Consider the following 19,199-nt stretch of genomic DNA (forward strand, 5'->3'; position numbering starts at 1 on the left):
GAAATTGAACCTTTATTGACTGGCAATGTAATCTGATACATATCAAAATTAAGTTGCAGGTAAGTAGTTATACTATCATAGCTGTTTGATCATTCGTAAAGTTACTTTCAGAGAACTGTTGATGGCTATGTTTTGCAGAACTGACTGTCTGCAGTACAGAAAATATGAGAATGGAGAATGTACGGAAATTCTGACAAGCCTGAAAGAATATTCAGAACAGCTTAAAGACATGGTGACTTTCTATCTAGGCTGCAGTTTCACATTTGAAAAGGCACTCCAAGAAGTTGGCATTCCCATAAGAAATGTAGAACAAAAATGTAATGTAAGCATGTACAAGGTAAGAGATATGGATGATACTGTATTTTATACTTACATGATAGGTAGGATTATATAAAAGAAAATTGGCAATACCACCACCTTAGATTTGACAGCATCCACTCTTAGACGCGCTAATTAACAAATGGGGATCTTTAATAAAATATGTGATGCATTTCCTGTTCACAATTCTAAATACCCCTCCTTAAAACTGCAAATCCCAGAATGCAACAGGAGGCAGCTAGAGCAGTTAAAGTGGAATAGTAGCACTATAAGAGTATAGTGTGATAAACATCTATGATTGTATGATTGTGTGACTAGGTCAGATATAGGACATGTTGAGTTGCATCATGGTGAGATATTCTTCAGATTATTCTATGGCTCTGACTACAAGCAGAAGGAGACTTGAGTATCATCAGCATACTGTGATGGCACCCAACATGACAACTCCAAACAACCCGGCAGATTCATATAAATATTAAATAGCATGATGAAAGCATGAAAACCTATGGTATCCCAGAACATAATAGCCATGGGCTGAACAGGAATCCCCCAGCACCATTATCTGGAACTAGCCCTATAGATAAAAGCAAAACCATTATTAACACAGTGTCTTCTGCTCCCATCCTACAGAGCACATCCAGTTATAATATGATGATCAATGGTATAAAATCTTCTAAGACTTTCAGTAAGATCAGCTAGGTAGCACTGCCTTGAAACTTGAACTTATGTTTTCTTTCTTTCATTAATCCAATCTCTGTTTTATCTTTGATCTGAAAAAGGCTGGCCAAAAAGAGTGCCTTTCAGCCACACTGGGGGTGGAGTGTGCAAATGATGCATGCCCCTGGAGTGGCCAGAAGCTGCTCTGAAGCAGTCCGAAACCGTCGGCAGAAAGAGTGGGGAAAATCCACTCTGCCAGCAGCCCATTTGGGACCGTGGCAGCAACCTGCTTTCAGAGCCGGTTGTCTGATTGCCACAGTCCCACGCTTTGGGAGTGGTCCAAGGCAGCTCCAAGCTGCCGGTCTGTTTCACCCCTTTATCTGTAATGCTTCATTGCAGAAATGCTGCAGATACTGAAATGCAAAGAACAAGAGAAGAAATCTTCAGAAAATTTCTTATTACCAACAAGCATAGAATCTGCTACTCATAAGGAGTTATTGTTGTTCTGACTGCATTCTCATTCTGCTGTCAGCAATGAGTTCCCCCAAATCATAATTCAAATGATGGCCACTATGACTTGTAGTTAGAGAAGAGTCTTCTCACATTGTAACTGAAAATACTATAACTGTGTGTGCCCCTGAGATGCCAGCCACAGATGCTGGCAAAACGTCACAAAGAAACTCTGCTAGAACATGGCCACATAGCCCGAAAAAACCACAAAAAACTATGTCCCTGAGTTGTTTGTCAAGTCCTCCATTAAGAACACTTTTATCAGCACTAGACAGAGGAGTGGTTTATGGGGGGCCTTCAGAATAGCAGAAGCAAAGTCCTTCAGGTCCAGCAGCCAAGAAAATAACATCACTGATGTCATTTTTAGAAGCAGAGGGTTTGCTAATAGAAGTTTGGTATTGGCAGTGGGGAAGCCCTGTTTACTACAGTCTCATTCCCCTTACACTACTTTGGATGTCATAGAATCGTAGAGTTGGAAGAGACCACTAGGGCCATCCAGTCCAACCCCCTGCCATGCAGGACATCCAAATCAAAGCATCCCCGACAGATGGCCATCCAGCCTCTGTTTAAAGACCTCCAAGGAAGGAGATTCTATCACCCTCCGAGGGAGTGCGTTCCATTGCTGAACAGCCCTTACTGTGAGGAAGGTCCTCCTAATGTTGAGGTGGAATCTCTTTTCCTGTAGCTTGCATCCATTGTTCCGGGTTCTGTCAAACATTCCACTGTCACAGCACTTAAAAGATCAGTAGGTATTTTGTGGCCACTGTTTTGTCTCTGCAGAAAATTTTGCCATTTTGAGTCAGAGAAATCTGTTACTTCAAACCACCCCATACTTGGTACCTCAGTCACTCACATATATCTAATGCCAAATGTTTTGCATCTGTTTAGCTTTAGTCAGTGGACAGAAGTGGAAAACCTACTAAATGCAATTCCTTTAGTGCTCTTTTCCCTGATATACCCTGATCCTCAGGGCAATTTTCAACAATTATTATTGAATGTATTATCCACTGCAGTTTTCAGATGAATCCAAGATTTCGAAATGAAAATACTTTTAAATAGGTCTTAATGACTTGATAAATGTTGAAAAATCTTCCAGACTACTGTTCCTTGCTATGATACTGAAAACTTTCACTGCAATCTAGTCGTAACCATGAGACCTATTCCTCAAGACAAATTGAAAGTCGTTGTGCAAACCACCCATCCAATGAAAAAGTCACATGGAGCACCAGTTCACATTGGTAACCCTGGTCAGTGTAGTTTTCTATATTTCATTAATCAATAATTTTAAAATGTTGACATATTTTATTGCAGGAGTCAGAATTCATCAGGACAACATGCTCGATGCCTCAAAATTTGACAGAATATTTTTGGTTGTTCAAGTTGCAGTGCTGAGTACAAATCAAAATTACAATAGTGGGGAAAGGGTCACCAGAAAGAGAAAAGTAGAGCAATCATAATTCATTAGAAAATTGTGACAAGCACCTCAAAATCTGGCTGATATTTTAAAATTATCATATAAGTGGCAGTGCCCAGTTTTGATCTGAAAAGTCTAAATTCCAAAGAAGGGGTCTTTCTAGAGGCCTCCCATAACGTATTGTAACACAGTGACAGACAATTCAAAGTTTTAACTGCTCTGTTTGTCGCTCAAGTTGCAGTGGACATTTTCAAGTCAACATTCCAAACTGGGTGCTTCATAGAAGCAAAAAAAAAAAAAAAAAGGGGAGGGTGTTGCTGTATGTCATAGTAATTATTAAAAGTGTAGAAATCATTTTTAAAAGACATAAGAAAGAGCAAAAGTCTCTTTCTCCTTGAGGTACTGCTGCTAAAATTCTTAAGATGAAAAATAGCCAGAAAGAGGAAATGGCTTAAGGTACTGCTGCTTAGATTCATGTGGTAAAAAGGGAAGGGGCAAGAAAACAGAAGATGTAGTGGACTGTTTTTGGTGTAATACATAAATACCAGGATAGTGCCAGGTACATTTTAGCTAATATGTAATAAAATAATGTGAAATGAAAAATGTAAGCATGGTGAAAAGGTTTACTGTATATATTTGTATAAACAGGGCTTTGGGGCTGAAATCTGATACCTGATTACCAGGTAAAAAGCCCCTCTAAATGCAGTAGGGCTTATTTCATACGCATGTATAGAACTGCTCTATTACCTGCTATTTTGCAATACTAAGCCAATATTATTGTTTTTTCATTGCTACTGCTGCAATATTAGTGTAATTTTATTATTTTTGAGTTACAGGTTTGTTAGGGATCAAAGATCTTTCCAGTCCAGACTATGGTGATGCAGTACAGGCTCATCCTGGAGATGTTCCTGTCTTTTGGGCCTGTGGAGTCACAGGTGTAGAAGCTGTCCGTAACTGCAGTATGTATACAATAAGCTTATTAGAATTGCTACTTCATTATAGAAACACCGTAAAATTTACATTTGACCTCACAGTGTGCTGATACATTTGTTTTCCTTTGATTTATATAAGCTCACTGGGCAGCTTACAATAAAATTAGTTTTAAATTAATTTAATTGCCTTCAGGTTTTTTGTTGTTTGTTGTTGTTTTGAAAAATAGGATCAAATGCTTCTGTAAAGTCAGTAAAAGCGATAAATGGTTGGTAGCTTTTATTTATTTATTTCCTGGTCTTCTCCCGCTACAGGATTGATTTTAGCAATATGGAACCAGTCAGGCTAAGGTAGACATTTCTTTAAAGCCAGTCTGTTCCTAGCTAATAATATTAGAATAATCAAAGCAGTCTTTTCACTTAATTGTTAGATCAAAAACATTTATTGGAGCATTCCTTAGATTCTACAACCAGACAGGGGGTCATCTGATCGCACCAGCTTTAAAAATATTTCAGAGTAAAGTTATAGCCCACATCCTTTATGGCGCTGCTGTGTGGGGATGGGATGATTCCCACTGGTCAAACTGGAGGCCATCCAGAATACATTTTTCAAGAAATTGCTCCTACTTTCACCTGGCACGCCTGCAGCTTTGGTTCGGGCTGAAGTCAGCCTCCCTTCCATCAGAGCTCGTATTCATTTTACATTATTTAACTACTGTAGATCTGTAATAGATTCTCCGGTTAAGGTTTTTCCTAAGTTATGTTTCCAACATTTACCAAGCTACAAAGTCTGGAGTTTAAGATACCATAGGTTGCTTGAATCATATCCTGCTCTAACTGAAAATCCTTCCACCTGGAATTCAAGAGAGAAGCTTCGTGAATACATTTTTCACCATGATGTGTATCTGGATAGACTAGCTATTAACAATTCAAAATTTTCCAAATGGTTTAGATTATATAAATTGGACTATCAGATGGCTGTTTACCTAGGGAAGCTTACATTCCCAAAGCTTAGGCAGGCTTTTACAGCTCTTCATTGTCAAACAATGCTTTCAGCCATGATCGATGGCAGATAGTCACACACACCTAAGGATTCCCATTTATGTATTTGTGGAGCTCCAGAAATCGAGGATTTGCCTCACTATCTGCTTTTTTGCTCACTATATATTGATCCAAGAACTAAATTTATGGGATCTATTCTGTCCAAATTACAGTCTAATACCACTTCTGAAAAGATTTTTTATCTCCTGTCTGATATTGATTCTAAGGTAACTTATAAGGTTTCAATGTTTGCCTCAGCAGCAATCAAAATTCGGGCAAGGATAATAGCAGACATTGCAGTTGATTGTCATGGGGATGATCTTATCTAAACTTTGAAGTTGTTTTTAATGTTGTTTTATTTAATTGTCTGGAATTTTATTATGTTTAATGTATAAAATTTGGATGTTAGTTATTTGATGGAGCATTTTATAATTCTGAATTTCTGTCATCGCTTTTACATTTTAATCATGCGGATGGCCTTTGGCCTAAGCATTAATAAAAATTGAAAATTGAATATGGAACCAGTCAGGCTAAGGTAGACATTTCTTTAAAGCCAGTCTGTTCTTAGCTAATAATATTAGAATAATCAAAGCAGTCTTTTCAATTAATTGTTAGATCAAAAACATTTATTTTCCAAGAACAGAGCAGGCTTCAAGGATAGTTACTATTAGGATCCAGTTGTAACTCTTTTTACAAATAATAATAATAACAACAACCTTAATCTATTGGAAAAGAATATTCTACAAGTTGTCAATCACTGAAAAAGGTTAGGCTGCAATGGGACCCTTCAATCCAATCTGAGATTCAGTCAGGATCTCAAATGGAATACTACCTGGACCAAGTACATTCCCAGATTACTTGAAACCTGTGAGGAGCTTTACAAAGGAATGGAAGTCCTAGAAAAGTGACAGACCACTCTAAATGACCTCAAAATGCACCTTCCATAATTAGCTACAATATAGCAACACAGTTATTCTTCAGTTTGGGCTATACTTTTCTATTATTAATTCCCAAAAGCTATATTAGAATATGTTTTAGGGGTTTTTTTGGGGGGGTGCTACCTCATATACAAATATATTTCTGTTTCCAGCTGAGTATATGGATGTCTAGTGGCAGTCATGCCTGGTAGTGTCTAGTATAGGCTGATTTATTCCTTAGATGGTCTGACCAAAAGTCCCTGTAATACAAGCTCTGGTTTACATATGCATATAATGGACTGTTGCAGTGTATTGTACATAAAATGATACTTAAAGACACTCCTGAAATTTCAACTGATCCAGAAATGGAAGTGATGATTCTAATGGATGCACACCATGGGAGTGCATCCACTCCTGCTACAATTGTGTTTCCAAAAGCATTTCAAAACATAAATGATAACCTTTTAACCCAGAGGTAGGCAACTGTGGAAGGCTAGGAGACCTTAAAGGGCAACATGCCCCACTTGCAACTGCTGCTCCAAGGAAAAAATATAATTTTTTTGCCCCAAATGCTTCCAAACCCTCTATGGGTACAGGGGCATTCTCGCCATATTTGGGGGCCTTCATGGGCCATTTTAGGTCCAGGAGATGCCTTCTTTTAACAGCAGCAAGTGAGCAGAGGTCACTGTCTACTTGACCTGTTCTACTACATCAGTCTTTGTTTTACAGTCTGCCCTCCACATTTGCGGTGGTTATGGGAACAAAGCCGCCATGAAAGTGGGACAACTCTTCTGTTCTGGGATTGAGATTGGGTGCTGTAATAGCTGTGACTGCAAGCCATTGCTTGCACTGTTACGTCTGCACTAGTTTATTAACATCAGGCTATTTGATGTTGAGAGCATCATATTGTATCCTGTTCACTTGAAGACAGATTTTACGAAAACAGATTTACTGACGTCTGCTTAGCGTAATTCTCTGGATGCTGTAGAGGAGCGATTCACACTGTAATTTTCATAGTTCAGTGAATACAAGAAATAAGTATTTGTGGTTTGAATAAAACACAACTTTAATATAGAGAGTAGTGAAACAGAAACCACAGAAGCCAATTTGCTTCTCTATTATAATAGATACTTTTATGAAATTTTAAAGGGCATCAAATTATTGTTCACTAATGCCATTAATGGCAGTCCCATTTAAGGGAATATCTTCTAAATAATAAACTCTTTTAAGTACCATGATAATTGGCCTCTAATTTTTGAAAAAATCACATTGTGTTTATATTCTTTCCTAATCAGTTCTGATGTTCAGAAGCAATAGACAAGTTGCAAAGGAAAGGCAGTATAGCACTAATTACAACTAGGGTATCCAAGCTACTTATATTGCAGCAGTGAGGAGAATTGACATGGTAGGGTTTTCTTTATATTTTTCACATTCTTTCTTCCTGGTGTATTCTGTAGCTGCTAAGTCTGCCTCTGAAATGTGTCTATAGTTGTTCCTCTATAGTGAGAAATACAGTTGTCTTCCCCAGGTATAGTCAAAGTGCACAAAGGAAGTGAAGGGGGAACAAAAGTAGTTTTGCATGTGGTAACCCAAAAAGTGCTTGCATCTCTGTTATTTGTGTATTGAGGTGGTAGGGAAACCCCTCTGAAAAGAACAAACTGACAATGTGATAGTTACATAGCATATTTTGATTTCCTTAAGGAATGATATATCTGACGAACTGATGCCTAGTTTTGACATCTGTCTTGTTCATTAGCTTCATAAAAATTTCCCAGTACATGTGCTTTGCAATAGTGACTTGGCAAGCTGAGCAAACTATATTAGGATATAGGTACACAGGATGTAGTGCTCCCATATTTTTCAGATTCTGGACTATCATGGAGACAGAATTGCATTTATTTCTGTAAAAAGACAAAGGTGGATCCTTAATTCACCAGGCCTGGTTTTTAATTTCCAAGTCCCTTCAGTTATGTAACATCAATGAAATGTTATTAGGCTTCTTAAGCATCCCTGGTTTAACCAATAGAGATGGCTACTTTTTTCCTCCTCTGTGTTTCTTATTGAGAATATATCTCTTTTAGAATCTCCACTGGCATTTACCCATTCTCCTGGTTGCATGTTTATCACTGACTTGAAAGATGATGATGATAATGATGATGCAGCACCTGGCCGAGAACTCCCTGATGTTTACTGTATTGGTTGGAATCCTCTGTATTATAGCATCGTATCAACAGCAGCTGTACAAAAAATCAGATGTCTAGAAGACACGATAGGAGTTGACCCAGGTAAAAGTAAAGAAAGAAAATAAAACACTCTTGTTGCAAGTCTCAAATTCACTTTTTGTAAAGCTTGAACTTCCTGCAAAAAGAAAATAAACACTTCTGTTGCAAGTCTCAATTTCTTTTTGTAAACGCTGAACTTCCTTCAAAGAGAAGGAAGAATCAGACACTAGACTTGCTCTGTAATCCTGTCAGTGAATGCATCCAGACTGATTTAAAAGATGCGAAAGTCCCAGATTTTGTTTCCATTTCTTCCAATTTTATTCTGGCGATCTGTGCACATTTTGCTTATCTCTGAATATTTTCTGTCAGGTCCCAGTTATATCAGAGTCTTTTTGTACCAACTCCCCAGTCAATTTATTTGGAATCATAGTCATAGAGTTGAAAGGGACTGCAAGAACCATCCAGTCCAATACCCTACCACACCAGTCAAAGCACTCCTGACAGATAGCCATCCAGCCTCTTGTTTAAAAACCTCCAACAAGTGAGACTCCACTACACTCCAAGACATCATGTTTCAGTGTTGACCAGCACTTACCTTCAGAAACCCATGCTGACTTAGTAATCATGGCATTCCTTTCTAAGTGCTTACAGATTGTTTAATTATCTGTTCTAGAATCCTTCCTGGCATTGATATCAGGTTGACTAGATGGCAATTGGTTAGCCCCTCCCCCCATTTTTTTTAAAAAGACAGGGACAATATTTGCCTTCCTCCAGTCTGCTGGGACTTCTGTTCTCCAGGAGTTTTGACCCAGTATAAAATTGAATGGAACAGGAGCAAAATCTGGGACTTTTCAGTCAGTCTAGATGTATCAATATGCATGCCCCATTTCCAAAGTGGTGCTTACAAGTGCTGAAACATCCAGAAATATTTAGTTCCCATCTCTTGGAATGTTTGTTACCAAATAAATAAATAAATAAATAGAAATGAATGAGTTAAATTGACCAGAACCCTAATTTGATTGCTAACACATAATCTGTACCTCTTGTTGTTCTGCTTTCCCTAAACCTCCTCTAAGAACAAGGAATTCCTGTTGTTTAGTATAAACAGGTGGCAAAGCCACTAAGTTGTTTGCTTGGTAACATCAGCAAAAGGATATGGAGCAAGAAATCCCAGAGATGAACACTGGATTTCAGAAAGGAAGAAACACTTGGGGTCACATTGCAAATATGCGATGGTAATGGAATATATCAGGGGATTCCAAAAGAAAATCTGTACATGATTTATTGATTACAGCAAAGCCTTTAACTGCATAGATCATGAAAAGCTATGGAATGCTCTGAAAGAAATGGAAGTACCACTAGATTTGATTGTCCTGATGTGTAACCTGTACTCAGGACAAGGCTGCCGTCAAAAACAAATGCGGAAAGACAGAACGGTTGCCAGTTGGCAAATGGGTCAGGCACAGCTGCAACCTATCACCCTTTTTATTCAACCTGTATGCAGAAACTATTGTACACAGAACAAGTTTAAGCTGAGAAGTAGCAGGAGTGAAGACTGGAGGAAGGAATATTAACAATCTAAAATAAGCAGACAATACAATATTACTAGCAGAAACCAACAAAGATCCTGGAATAATTATTGAAGGTCAGGGAGGAAAGTGCTAAGGTAGGCTTAATGCTGAACATTGTGGCGGGATACATACCGCCATTTAGTACGTATAGAATACGTACTAGGGTTAGGAAGGGGTGGTGCTTCCGCACCCCCCTAACCCTAGTACGTATTCTATACGTACAAGATGGCGGTGCCCCTTCCACATGGGCGCCGCCATCTTTATGTATCGGACGCTGAGCGTCCGTACGTGTCGCGGGGGTTGTGACGTAGCGAGTGCGCCCCTGGCGCCTCGCTACGTCGCAAACGCGACACAAGAAGAAGCTCCATTTTGGAGCTTCTTTTTCGCTCCGCGCGGGAGCCGCACCGTCTGGAGGCTCCAGCTCCCCTGCGGATCTACCGGCGGCGGCGGCAGACCGCCGCAAAGCGGCGGTTTGTACCCCGCCTAAGAAAACAAAAATAGTGACCACAGTAGACCTATAGCAATTCATCCTAGATAATGAGAAAATTGAAATAATGAAAGAATTTCCATACCTTGGAACAGATACTGCAGCCAAGAAATTAGAATAAGACTAGGAATGGGAAGGGCAGTTATGAAAGAATTGGACAAGATCCTAAAGTGTAATGGTATAACTCTGAACACTAATGTGAGGATCATCCAAGCCATCATATTCCCCATCACCATGTACAGATGTGAGAGCTGGACAGTAAAGAAAACTGATGGAAAGAAAATAAATTCAATTGAGCAATGAGCAAAAGGAAATATCTGGCAAAATATCTCTGAGGTTTTCTTCTTTTTAATGCTGCCTGGTATTGTGAGCCACCTTGCATTTTTTAGTATGAATATGCTTATGGATCATAGATAATGATGTTGGTTTCAAAGCAGTATGTTCAGTAATCGCAGACTAAAAGACTTGTTCTCTTTCCGTTTAGGAGAAAGAGGTGTGAAACATTTGCGTTCTCAGGATGAACTTCTGAAAGCATGTTTGTCTATGTCCCATGCCCAGTCAGTGTTGATTACAACTGGATTTCCTACCCACTTCAAGTACGATCCTCCTGAAGAGAATGATGGGCCTCCTGGAGCCATTGCAATGGCATCCATGTTGAAGACCCTGGGGAAAAATGTAGCTATAGTGACTGATCAAAGAGCTCTCAATTTGAATAAAAAGATAATCAAGGAGGCTGTTGAACAAGGTATGACATGACCTTCTGTTTTTAGTAACTTAAGTGTTGCTTAGTTTTCAACCAAGATAAGAAAGTCACTGGCATTTTTTTTTTAAATTTAAAAAAATTCCACTTTCTCAACCTCTTCATTTAACCAGAGCTGGTCTAGATTAATCTCAGCTTCCAGAAGTTCAAGAAAAGCTCTGAGCGAGTTTTAGAACTCAGAAGGTTAGACATAAACTGGCCCGCTTTAGAATTCTCAGGTCTATTCATGAGTCAATCTAAACAAAACAAACCCTCCCTAAGACCCTTGAAGTTTAATTCCCATTTTACAGCAGGAATGCCATTAGCCAGCCCTTATTCCCAGTCCCCATCCAGCCCTGGGCTACAAAAATTTTCAGTTGTGAAAGAGAAATGAACTAACAGCAGAGGAATCTGTCTGTTGACAGGAGGATTGAAATCCACTTGATCAGGTGCATTAAGGTGCTGTAAGATTAGTTGTTGTTTTGCTGCAAAGAACTAACGACTATCTCTATTCAAAATTCTTGAATATACAGTATTCTCTTTCCATGTACTCTAGGGATACTGGAGACAGCAGTGCCTGTGATTAGCTATCATAGTAATTCTGCAGATTCAGCTTTACAGTTTCTTTGTGAAGATGGAAATACAGAAAAGCCCAGGTATGTAGCCAAAAAAGCAAGAGAATACCAAACTGAGGAAGATTTAGGCTGGAATCCTGTTGGTGGACTACAAATAATAATTGGAATAGATGTGACCACAAGGCCCAACCTCATGTTTACAGTTGCTGGAAATGGTGAGAAAGTTTGGCTCTTTCATTTAACTCCACTTTTCTTTGTCACTTCTCTACTCCCTTTCCAGCTCTTTGATCAGCAGATCTTAGCCAGTAGAACCCTTTTGCTGAGAGAGTATCTATTGCTGGATCTTTGTGATTAACCAACAGAAGAAGGTTGTGCCTAATCCTACAGACAGCATATCTTTTGAGTTAAGATTACACCATCAGTAAGAATTTGTCAAAGGAAGACCATCCTTATCACAGTGCATGATATGATGCATAAGAAGTATATACAGTGGCTCCCCCTGCCCAATTTGTCTCTAATGAAATCAGTGGAAACTGTGGTTCCAGTGTCAGTGAGTTGGTGAGTCTGATGTAGGTTTTATCTCAGACTTTACAGATGTTATCTATTTTAGGGATGGGATCATATACCTTGGATAATTCCTTTAAATTAAAACCTGGAGTAGATTCACTGCCTCACTGACTTTGGAATCATCAGCTGCCATTGGGTGAATTAATTCTGGTAACAGCACCAGATCTGAATTCTGAAGCCACTACTCTTTTTTGTTTTCTTTAACTAGATATAACCACCTAATAGCAATAGAGCGTGCTGGAGTGGCTGCTGATGGCAATTATTATAATGCAAGAAAAATTAATATTAAACATTTAGTGGATCCCATTGATGAACTCTTTCTAGTGGCAAAAAATATCCCAGGAATTACTACAACAGGTAAGTGTGATGCTGTTTTTTTCTACAGTGACCTACGGCCCATTCAAACTACAAAATTACAGTATAGCACTGTTTTCCATGCTAACTGCCATGGTTATTTCTGCATCTGCTACCAGAGTTTCTTTTAAAGAAGAAAAGCCCAAGAGCACCACTACAGCAGACAGCAAAGCTACTTTGTTAGCTGAGGTATACCTGCATTAACTACTGAATCTTTATTTGACTATTAATATCTTGGTGTGCATCTCTAGAAAAGAAATCACTTTAACACATCTGTGTTTCAGAAAGAAATAGAGAATATATAAACTGTGACATCGTAAAAACTGTGCTAACACGTCTAAAAGGAGAGCTCTTTAGCAGAGGAGTGTTAAACTGTCCTTTAATAACAGATTTAGTAAAGCTAAATTAGGCAGTGATGGAATGGAATGCCCACATCACTCCTATTTGTGTCATGAATGTGACTATAATGGTAAGCAGCTAGGCTAGGTGATAAAAAAGATATGTGTAGTAGGAGCAGAAATAGAATTTAGAGTATATGCTGGGACAGTTTGACTGTTTTCTAGCAATTTATCTTCTCAGGAGGGATACTAAATTTAACTTTGACATTAAGCTCTGCTTCTGTCCAATTTTGAAAATGTGCACCATTAATTTAATAAGCATTTAATAATAAACTCCAGTTTCTTCTTTTGAAGAGCTCCAGAATTACAAATATACTTTGTTAACCAGTAAGGGCCAAAACAGACTGGCAGTAAGTGCCAGCTTGCAGGTGGTGTGGGGGCATGGCATTTAGATGTTTCACACCCCAACATCTCCCCCAAGCCAGTGCCCCTCTGCTCGCCCAACCAGACGGTGGGCAGTGTTGCGGAACTCTAGCAGCGTGGCATTCAGACGATGCGCACCTCAGGAGCGCAGAAGAGATGCCGCTGCAGCAGAAAGGGCAGCTTTTTTTTTGCCCTAAAAAGGAACGGCATTTTGCCGCTTCTTTTTGGATTGGAAAAATGCTGGATCGGGGCTGCGGCATGCGGTTCACACCAGGTACAACCAGATGTACAGTATTGTTTTAAGATACAGGAGGACAGATTTAATTGAGCATTAGAAGGAATTTCTTGATGGTAAGAGCGGTTCAGCAATGAAACCAGTTACCTAGACCAGTACTGTATTCAGGCCTCCATCTCTGAACATCTTTAAAAAGAGGCAGCTATCTTCCAGGGATGCTCTGATGGAATACATGCATTGAGCAGGATAGTAGTTTTGACTTGATGGCCTATGGGACCCCTTCCAGTTCTATCATTCTGTTGTCTGAATTTGTATGTCCAGAATCAGTGAGAGAACACTGTCCTCAGTTGCATAATATGAACAAATCAGGAAACACCCTCAGTTTCTGTTCTGAGAAAGCTTGCACTTCCTGTATTTGATGTGTATTTAAGGAGCTCATCACTTAGAAAAACGGTTCAGAACTGAAGAAATATCTAACAGACATTTGTGTGTTAAAAGTAGATGTGGCTTCACTACAAAGAAAAAGGGAACACCTACGCCCTTTCCCTTTCCAGTCAATTGTAAAGTAACAGACCATTTCTTTTGCTAACACAGAAACATATAATAGGTTATACAGTGGATCCTTGTTATACGCTGGGGTTTGGTTCCAAGATCCCCCGTGTATAACAAAATCCGTGTATGCTCAAGTCCCATTAAGTATAATGACATAGCAAAATGGTGTCCCTTATAAAAATGGAACATCAAGGTAAATTTATACTTTTTTGGAACATTTTCAAACCGTGTATGCTTGAATCCGTGTATAAAAAATCCGTGTATAAGAAGGGCCGACTGTATAGCAAAAGGTGACTTTTTCAGACAAAGTTCTCTGGCTTTATTGGTTTATGAACTGAAATACCCAGTTGTTAAAACAACATTGGCCTATGTTTCATTAATACTCCAGATGTGTAAACTAATGTGATATTTCCCTGGACTTTACCTTTTTTAATTTAGGAATTGGGGATGGAGGAAATGAATTAGGAATGGGAAAAGTAAAAGAAGCTGTAAAGAAATACATCACAAATGGAGATGTTATTGCTTGTGATGTAGAAGCAGATTTTACAGTTGGTGCAGGTAAGTCAAGAACAGACCAAAACTCTGTATGAATATTGAATACTTCCCTTGGACATTAATTTCCCTGTTGAACATTGTGATACAATGTGCATAATCATTTTTTTGTTCTTAATTACTTCCAATTTTAATATAGCCATGCTTTCCTTGAGCCAAGAAGTTACAGTTCATGGTAGGCAGTTTCTTTCCTGCTCATGTCATAACCATTCTTCTGTAATAAAACTGGATACCCCTGTTACTTTTGGGGTAACTACTTCTTTCTGTTCTGTTTTAGTTTCTGCAGTCCTCAGAAAAGACTATAGCCAGAAAACTGTTAATGATAAATGTATGTGTAAATCTGGCATATGTGTGCATATGTTTAATTTTGAGAGGGCTCAGAGAATTTTGCTGTAGCCCTTGTTTACTTTCCAAAGTCTCTGGCAGCTTTTAAGGGGTAGTAATTCTGATGATGATGATGATGATGGGTCTGGGCTGTTCTTCAAGGGGAAGCATAAGGAGGGTGCACTTTATTCATCTTTATCATGGATAGCAGAAGCAGCCCCTCTCAGGGCTTCAAAGCTGCCAAGATTGGAAGGCAGGCCACTAGGCAGATTATCACATGAGCCCTTTCTCATAGCAAACATATTGTAATTTGACTTTTCCATCTCTTGCCCCTGATATATGTAATTTGTATTGTTTATTCCCATGTAGTGATGCTTTTAATCTTATACTGTAATGTTTTTAACTTTGTATTTTACTGTTTTAATTCTTTGTAAGCCGCCTTGATCATACCTATGGAAAGGCGGGGTATAAATAAAATTATTATTATTATTATTATTATTATTATTATTATTATATCTTTTTTTTAAAGGAAACCTAATGGTTTCAGAGCAGCTATTATCACACATGTGATGGGTTGCTAGTGCCATTGCACTCTTTTCCGGAGTCCCTTTTAAGTAACTGCACTTTCCTGCCCTATGCCCTACCCAGCAGGTCTTTTGGTTATTTTATTTTATTTTTATTTTAACTTTTTCATGCTCTGAAACTCAAAGTTCTTGTTACTGTGACTGAAGTTGTTTTTTTTTAAACAAACCCAAATAATAGGGGCAGGGGAAATACAGACAATCAGCCTGCTAGGGAGTAGGGAGAGAGGAGGGGGACAGAGGGAGAAGAGGAGACTATAACACTACCTGACCGCCAGTATCACAACTGCCTTGGCTGCAACATTGGGGACTTGCACAATTGCAAGCTCATTGATAGATTTCCCCCATCAATGAAAAGGGACTCAGCAGCTACACGTTAGAGAAACAGCAGCTACGAGTTGGAGGCAGTGGCATGCAATAAGTATCACCAAAGCAATTTTTCCCCAGGTCTAATTACGATTTAAAAGCTCCACCTTGTTGATTTAAACCGATGACTGGTAACTACAGAGAGCATAGGATAGGTAACTGGAGCCAGTGTGAGACTAAGAGCGGGAATCTCTTCTGTTCTTACTAATTTGGGCAACTTCCAGCATTGTTCAAGCATATGTGGGCTCATGCAATGGGGATTTCCCTTTCTTTCATCTCCCTGCATCCCCTTCTGTCTCTCCAATCTGTTCCACAAAGCCTCCCAAACCCTCAGGGTAGATATTGAAGGGCTGTGAGGGAAATAAAATCATTCAGCTCCTGGCTCCACTGCTGTAAGTGGTTCCATCAGTGAAACGACTTTTGCTTTTTTTCAAGTTAGCACAATATTATGATTAACTGGAAGAGGGAATTACAGTACAGTCTTACAGAAATGTACTTTGAAATAAATTCTGCTGCATCCAATGTGACTTACTCTCAGCTACATATTATGGGGTTGGCACTTTAATGACTTTAATTTAAGTCCATAAACTATGAATTCTAATCAGCAGGGCTATTTTACTTTGTGTTTTATTTCAGATGTTGTCTTTCTTTACTTGATGTTTTAAATACATATAAAGGAGTAAACTTTCCATCCATTTTTTGCAGTTTGGGGCAGTTTGATATTAAGTATCAGGGAAGACCTGTGAAATGGATTTGAATATCAGTCTCACTTTTGAGTTACTTGCCTGCTCGGATTTCTGAAATGTAATAATACAAATATGTCTTGTATGGTTGTAATCTATAGCTAGCACCCTGTTCAGTAGAATTGTTGCAGGCCTTACTTACAACATCATAATTATTCCAATTCACATTTACACTTACTTGCAGCCCCCCAGCACAGCAATTTCCGAGGTGCTAGAGAGCAGGACTTTGTGTAATGGCATAACCAGCCCTTTCTCAGTTGGGGGGACACACTGAGACAGATAGCCACAACAGTACCCCAACATAATCCTATAAGGATCTCTGCAGCAGTCTTACTGTACCCCACAACAGGAGAGGGCTGAACACATCGTTATACACTGCCCTGCTCTCCAGCACCTTGGAAATTGCTGTTGTGGGTTGCCGGGGTCCTGCAAGGCTTTGAAGGTAAGTAGCATTGAGACAGGTTGTAGCTACATCTCCATAGCTATGTCTCCTAACGCAAAATGTATTACAAGAATCAGTTTGGCAAATACTGTTCCTTGTACCATGAAACTGTGTACTATGAATGTAGACGTATAAAAAATAAGTGCTATTATTACAAGTATGTGATTGTGTGATGATTGTGTGGTGGCGCAGTGGTTAAATGCCTGTACTGCATCCACTCACTCAAAACCACAAAGTTGCGAGTTCAAGACCAGCAAAAGGGCTCAAGCTTGACTCAGGCTTGCATCCTTCCGAGGTCGCTAATATGACTACCCAGATTGTTGGGGACAAATTAGCTTACAGTTGTAAACCACTTAGACACTGCTTAGGCAGTATGAAGCGGTATATAAATGAAGCTTGTTTTTAAGAATTTTGCAGCATAGAAGTGGCTCTATAAAGGGAGAAGTAGCCAATGCATACATTCAGATATTCTCCTAAACACCATCTTGGTGTTTTAGTTTACAATTTACACCATTTCTGACCATTGGCCCTGATGGTTTGGCCTGTTAGGAGATGTAGTCCAAAAGATCTACTGTATCAGGGTAAGCAACTGTGCATGGCAGTAAATTGCACCCATGTTTTCCATAATTGGAAGCAACATTGCATCTTTTCTGGTTACATTTTGTAATGTTTTTGACCCTGTTTTCTGGGATTGTAGGAGTGAGAAAAGTACAGCACAATTTCAGGCAGATTGGGGTAATTTAGGAGTGTTTCTGGACAAATAAATTGACAGGTGGGGTGTTCTTGAGGAGTTTGCAGAGCCACAAATAAAAGATTAGAGCTACAAGTGGTCCGTGGACTTCAGTTTCTCTGTCAGCATCGAAGGAAGTATCAATGAATGGTTAGCTCCTATCATCCAAGAAAGGACCTTCATGATAAGCTCCAATGTACCATGTCCCCATTTCCCTGCAGTAAAATGTAATCATCTATTGCACTTTTCTTTTCCAGGAGTTTCTAATTGGGGAGGCTATGCTATTGCTTGTGGGCTGTATATTCTTAATACATGTGAAGTACATGATCGTTACCTGAGGAAAGCTGTCAAGTTTCCCAAGTTATCCAAGAAAATGGGATGGGCATCAGCACTACCCTCTGTGGCTAAGGTATTTTCTTGGATGAGTATTCAGAAAAATTGGCAGGGGGTACTGAATTTTTTTTCATGTAGATCACTGTTTTCTAGGGTAATCCATACTTGGAGATCTTGATTTTTACCACATTGCTATGAAATCAATGACCTTTGAGAAGAAGCCTTTGTAGTGGTGGGTATCTTCTGAACATTTGACACTGAAAACCCTGTAAACAACATCATTTTGAAAGCTCTTCTAGTTTAATATTAATTTCAGAAGAAATCGTGCTGAAAGCAGTCTCACACAAACTGATTCCCAAGATACCACTTACATTTCCCGGTTACAGTTAATAGATAGTAGAAAGATACTTTGACGTTTCAATAGAAAGATCTCGCAGTAAATATGAAGAGCTTTAGAGAACTTTTGTGAAAAGATGGCTATTGTTGTGAATTTTAAGAATACTGAACTATTTTTCTTGAACTGAAAACACTACCCCGTCTGTCAGAAACAGACATTTGAAAAGGGAACAACAGTTCTGTGAAATTCTAAAGATTATTTTCAAATGCATGGAAAGTTAGCTTATCCTCCTCACTGTTTATGCCAACATTCATTCATTCATTCATTCATTCATTCATTCATTCATTTATAGTATTTCTGTATCACATCCCAAACTACAAGGGTTCCTGTGGTGATGAACAAATAAAAACCAGTTAAAACAATACAAAAATGAAAACATTTTTGAGATACTTTAAAATACTCTTTAAAAACTCTTTAAAATCTCCTAAAAGCAGTCTAAAAAGAACCTAAAATCCAATTTTAAAATAGTTAAAACATCAATTTCAAATACTGAATGTCATGCGGAAGAACACTTTTTTGACTGCCTTCCAGAAGCTTAAAAGAGATGGGACCAGCCTAACTTCCTCTGGCTGGCAGTTCCACAGTAAAGGTACTGCTACAGAGAAAGCTCTGTTAATGTGTTCCCACTAGACTTCACAGCATGTTAGGATGTGGAAAAGAGCCTCCAATGAAGATCTCAAATTTCTGACCGGCTTGTTTGAGGAGGTAGAATTTCCAATATCTTGGCTCCAAGTCACTTAAGGGTTTGTAAGTCAAAGCCACTGAACATAACCCCCCCCCCTCCAAAAAAAATAATGACCACAGAGAATCTACCTAAATTCAACATTAAATAGTGAGAAAATTGAAACAGTCAAATATTTCCTGTACCTTGCATGAAATATT

At 38.9% G+C, this 19,199-nt stretch overlaps 1 protein-coding gene across 5 annotated transcripts in view; it reads left to right on the forward strand.

Moving 5' to 3' along the window:
* Positions 1-19,199, forward strand: part of LOC149315043 (D-glutamate cyclase, mitochondrial-like) — a 52,945-nt gene that overhangs the window by 30,148 nt on the left and 3,598 nt on the right. For all 5 annotated transcript variants that reach the window (XM_089522392.1, XM_089522391.1, XM_089522396.1 and 2 more), the window contains 9 exons: positions 139-337; positions 2,582-2,732; positions 3,736-3,858; positions 7,868-8,071; positions 10,551-10,811; positions 11,362-11,461; positions 12,156-12,304; positions 14,288-14,407; positions 17,845-17,996. In XM_089522392.1, the coding sequence (XP_089378518.1) occupies positions 139-337; positions 2,582-2,732; positions 3,736-3,858; positions 7,868-8,071; positions 10,551-10,811; positions 11,362-11,461; positions 12,156-12,304; positions 14,288-14,407; positions 17,845-17,996 (1,459 nt within the window). The remainder of the gene's footprint in view (positions 1-138; positions 338-2,581; positions 2,733-3,735; positions 3,859-7,867; positions 8,072-10,550; positions 10,812-11,361; positions 11,462-12,155; positions 12,305-14,287; positions 14,408-17,844; positions 17,997-19,199) is intronic.

Source organism: Sceloporus occidentalis, unplaced genomic scaffold (genome assembly GCF_023333645.1).
Source record: "Sceloporus occidentalis isolate IW3139 unplaced genomic scaffold, rSceOcc1.0.p SCAF_4, whole genome shotgun sequence".
Lineage (NCBI taxonomy): Eukaryota > Metazoa > Chordata > Lepidosauria > Squamata > Phrynosomatidae > Sceloporus > Sceloporus occidentalis.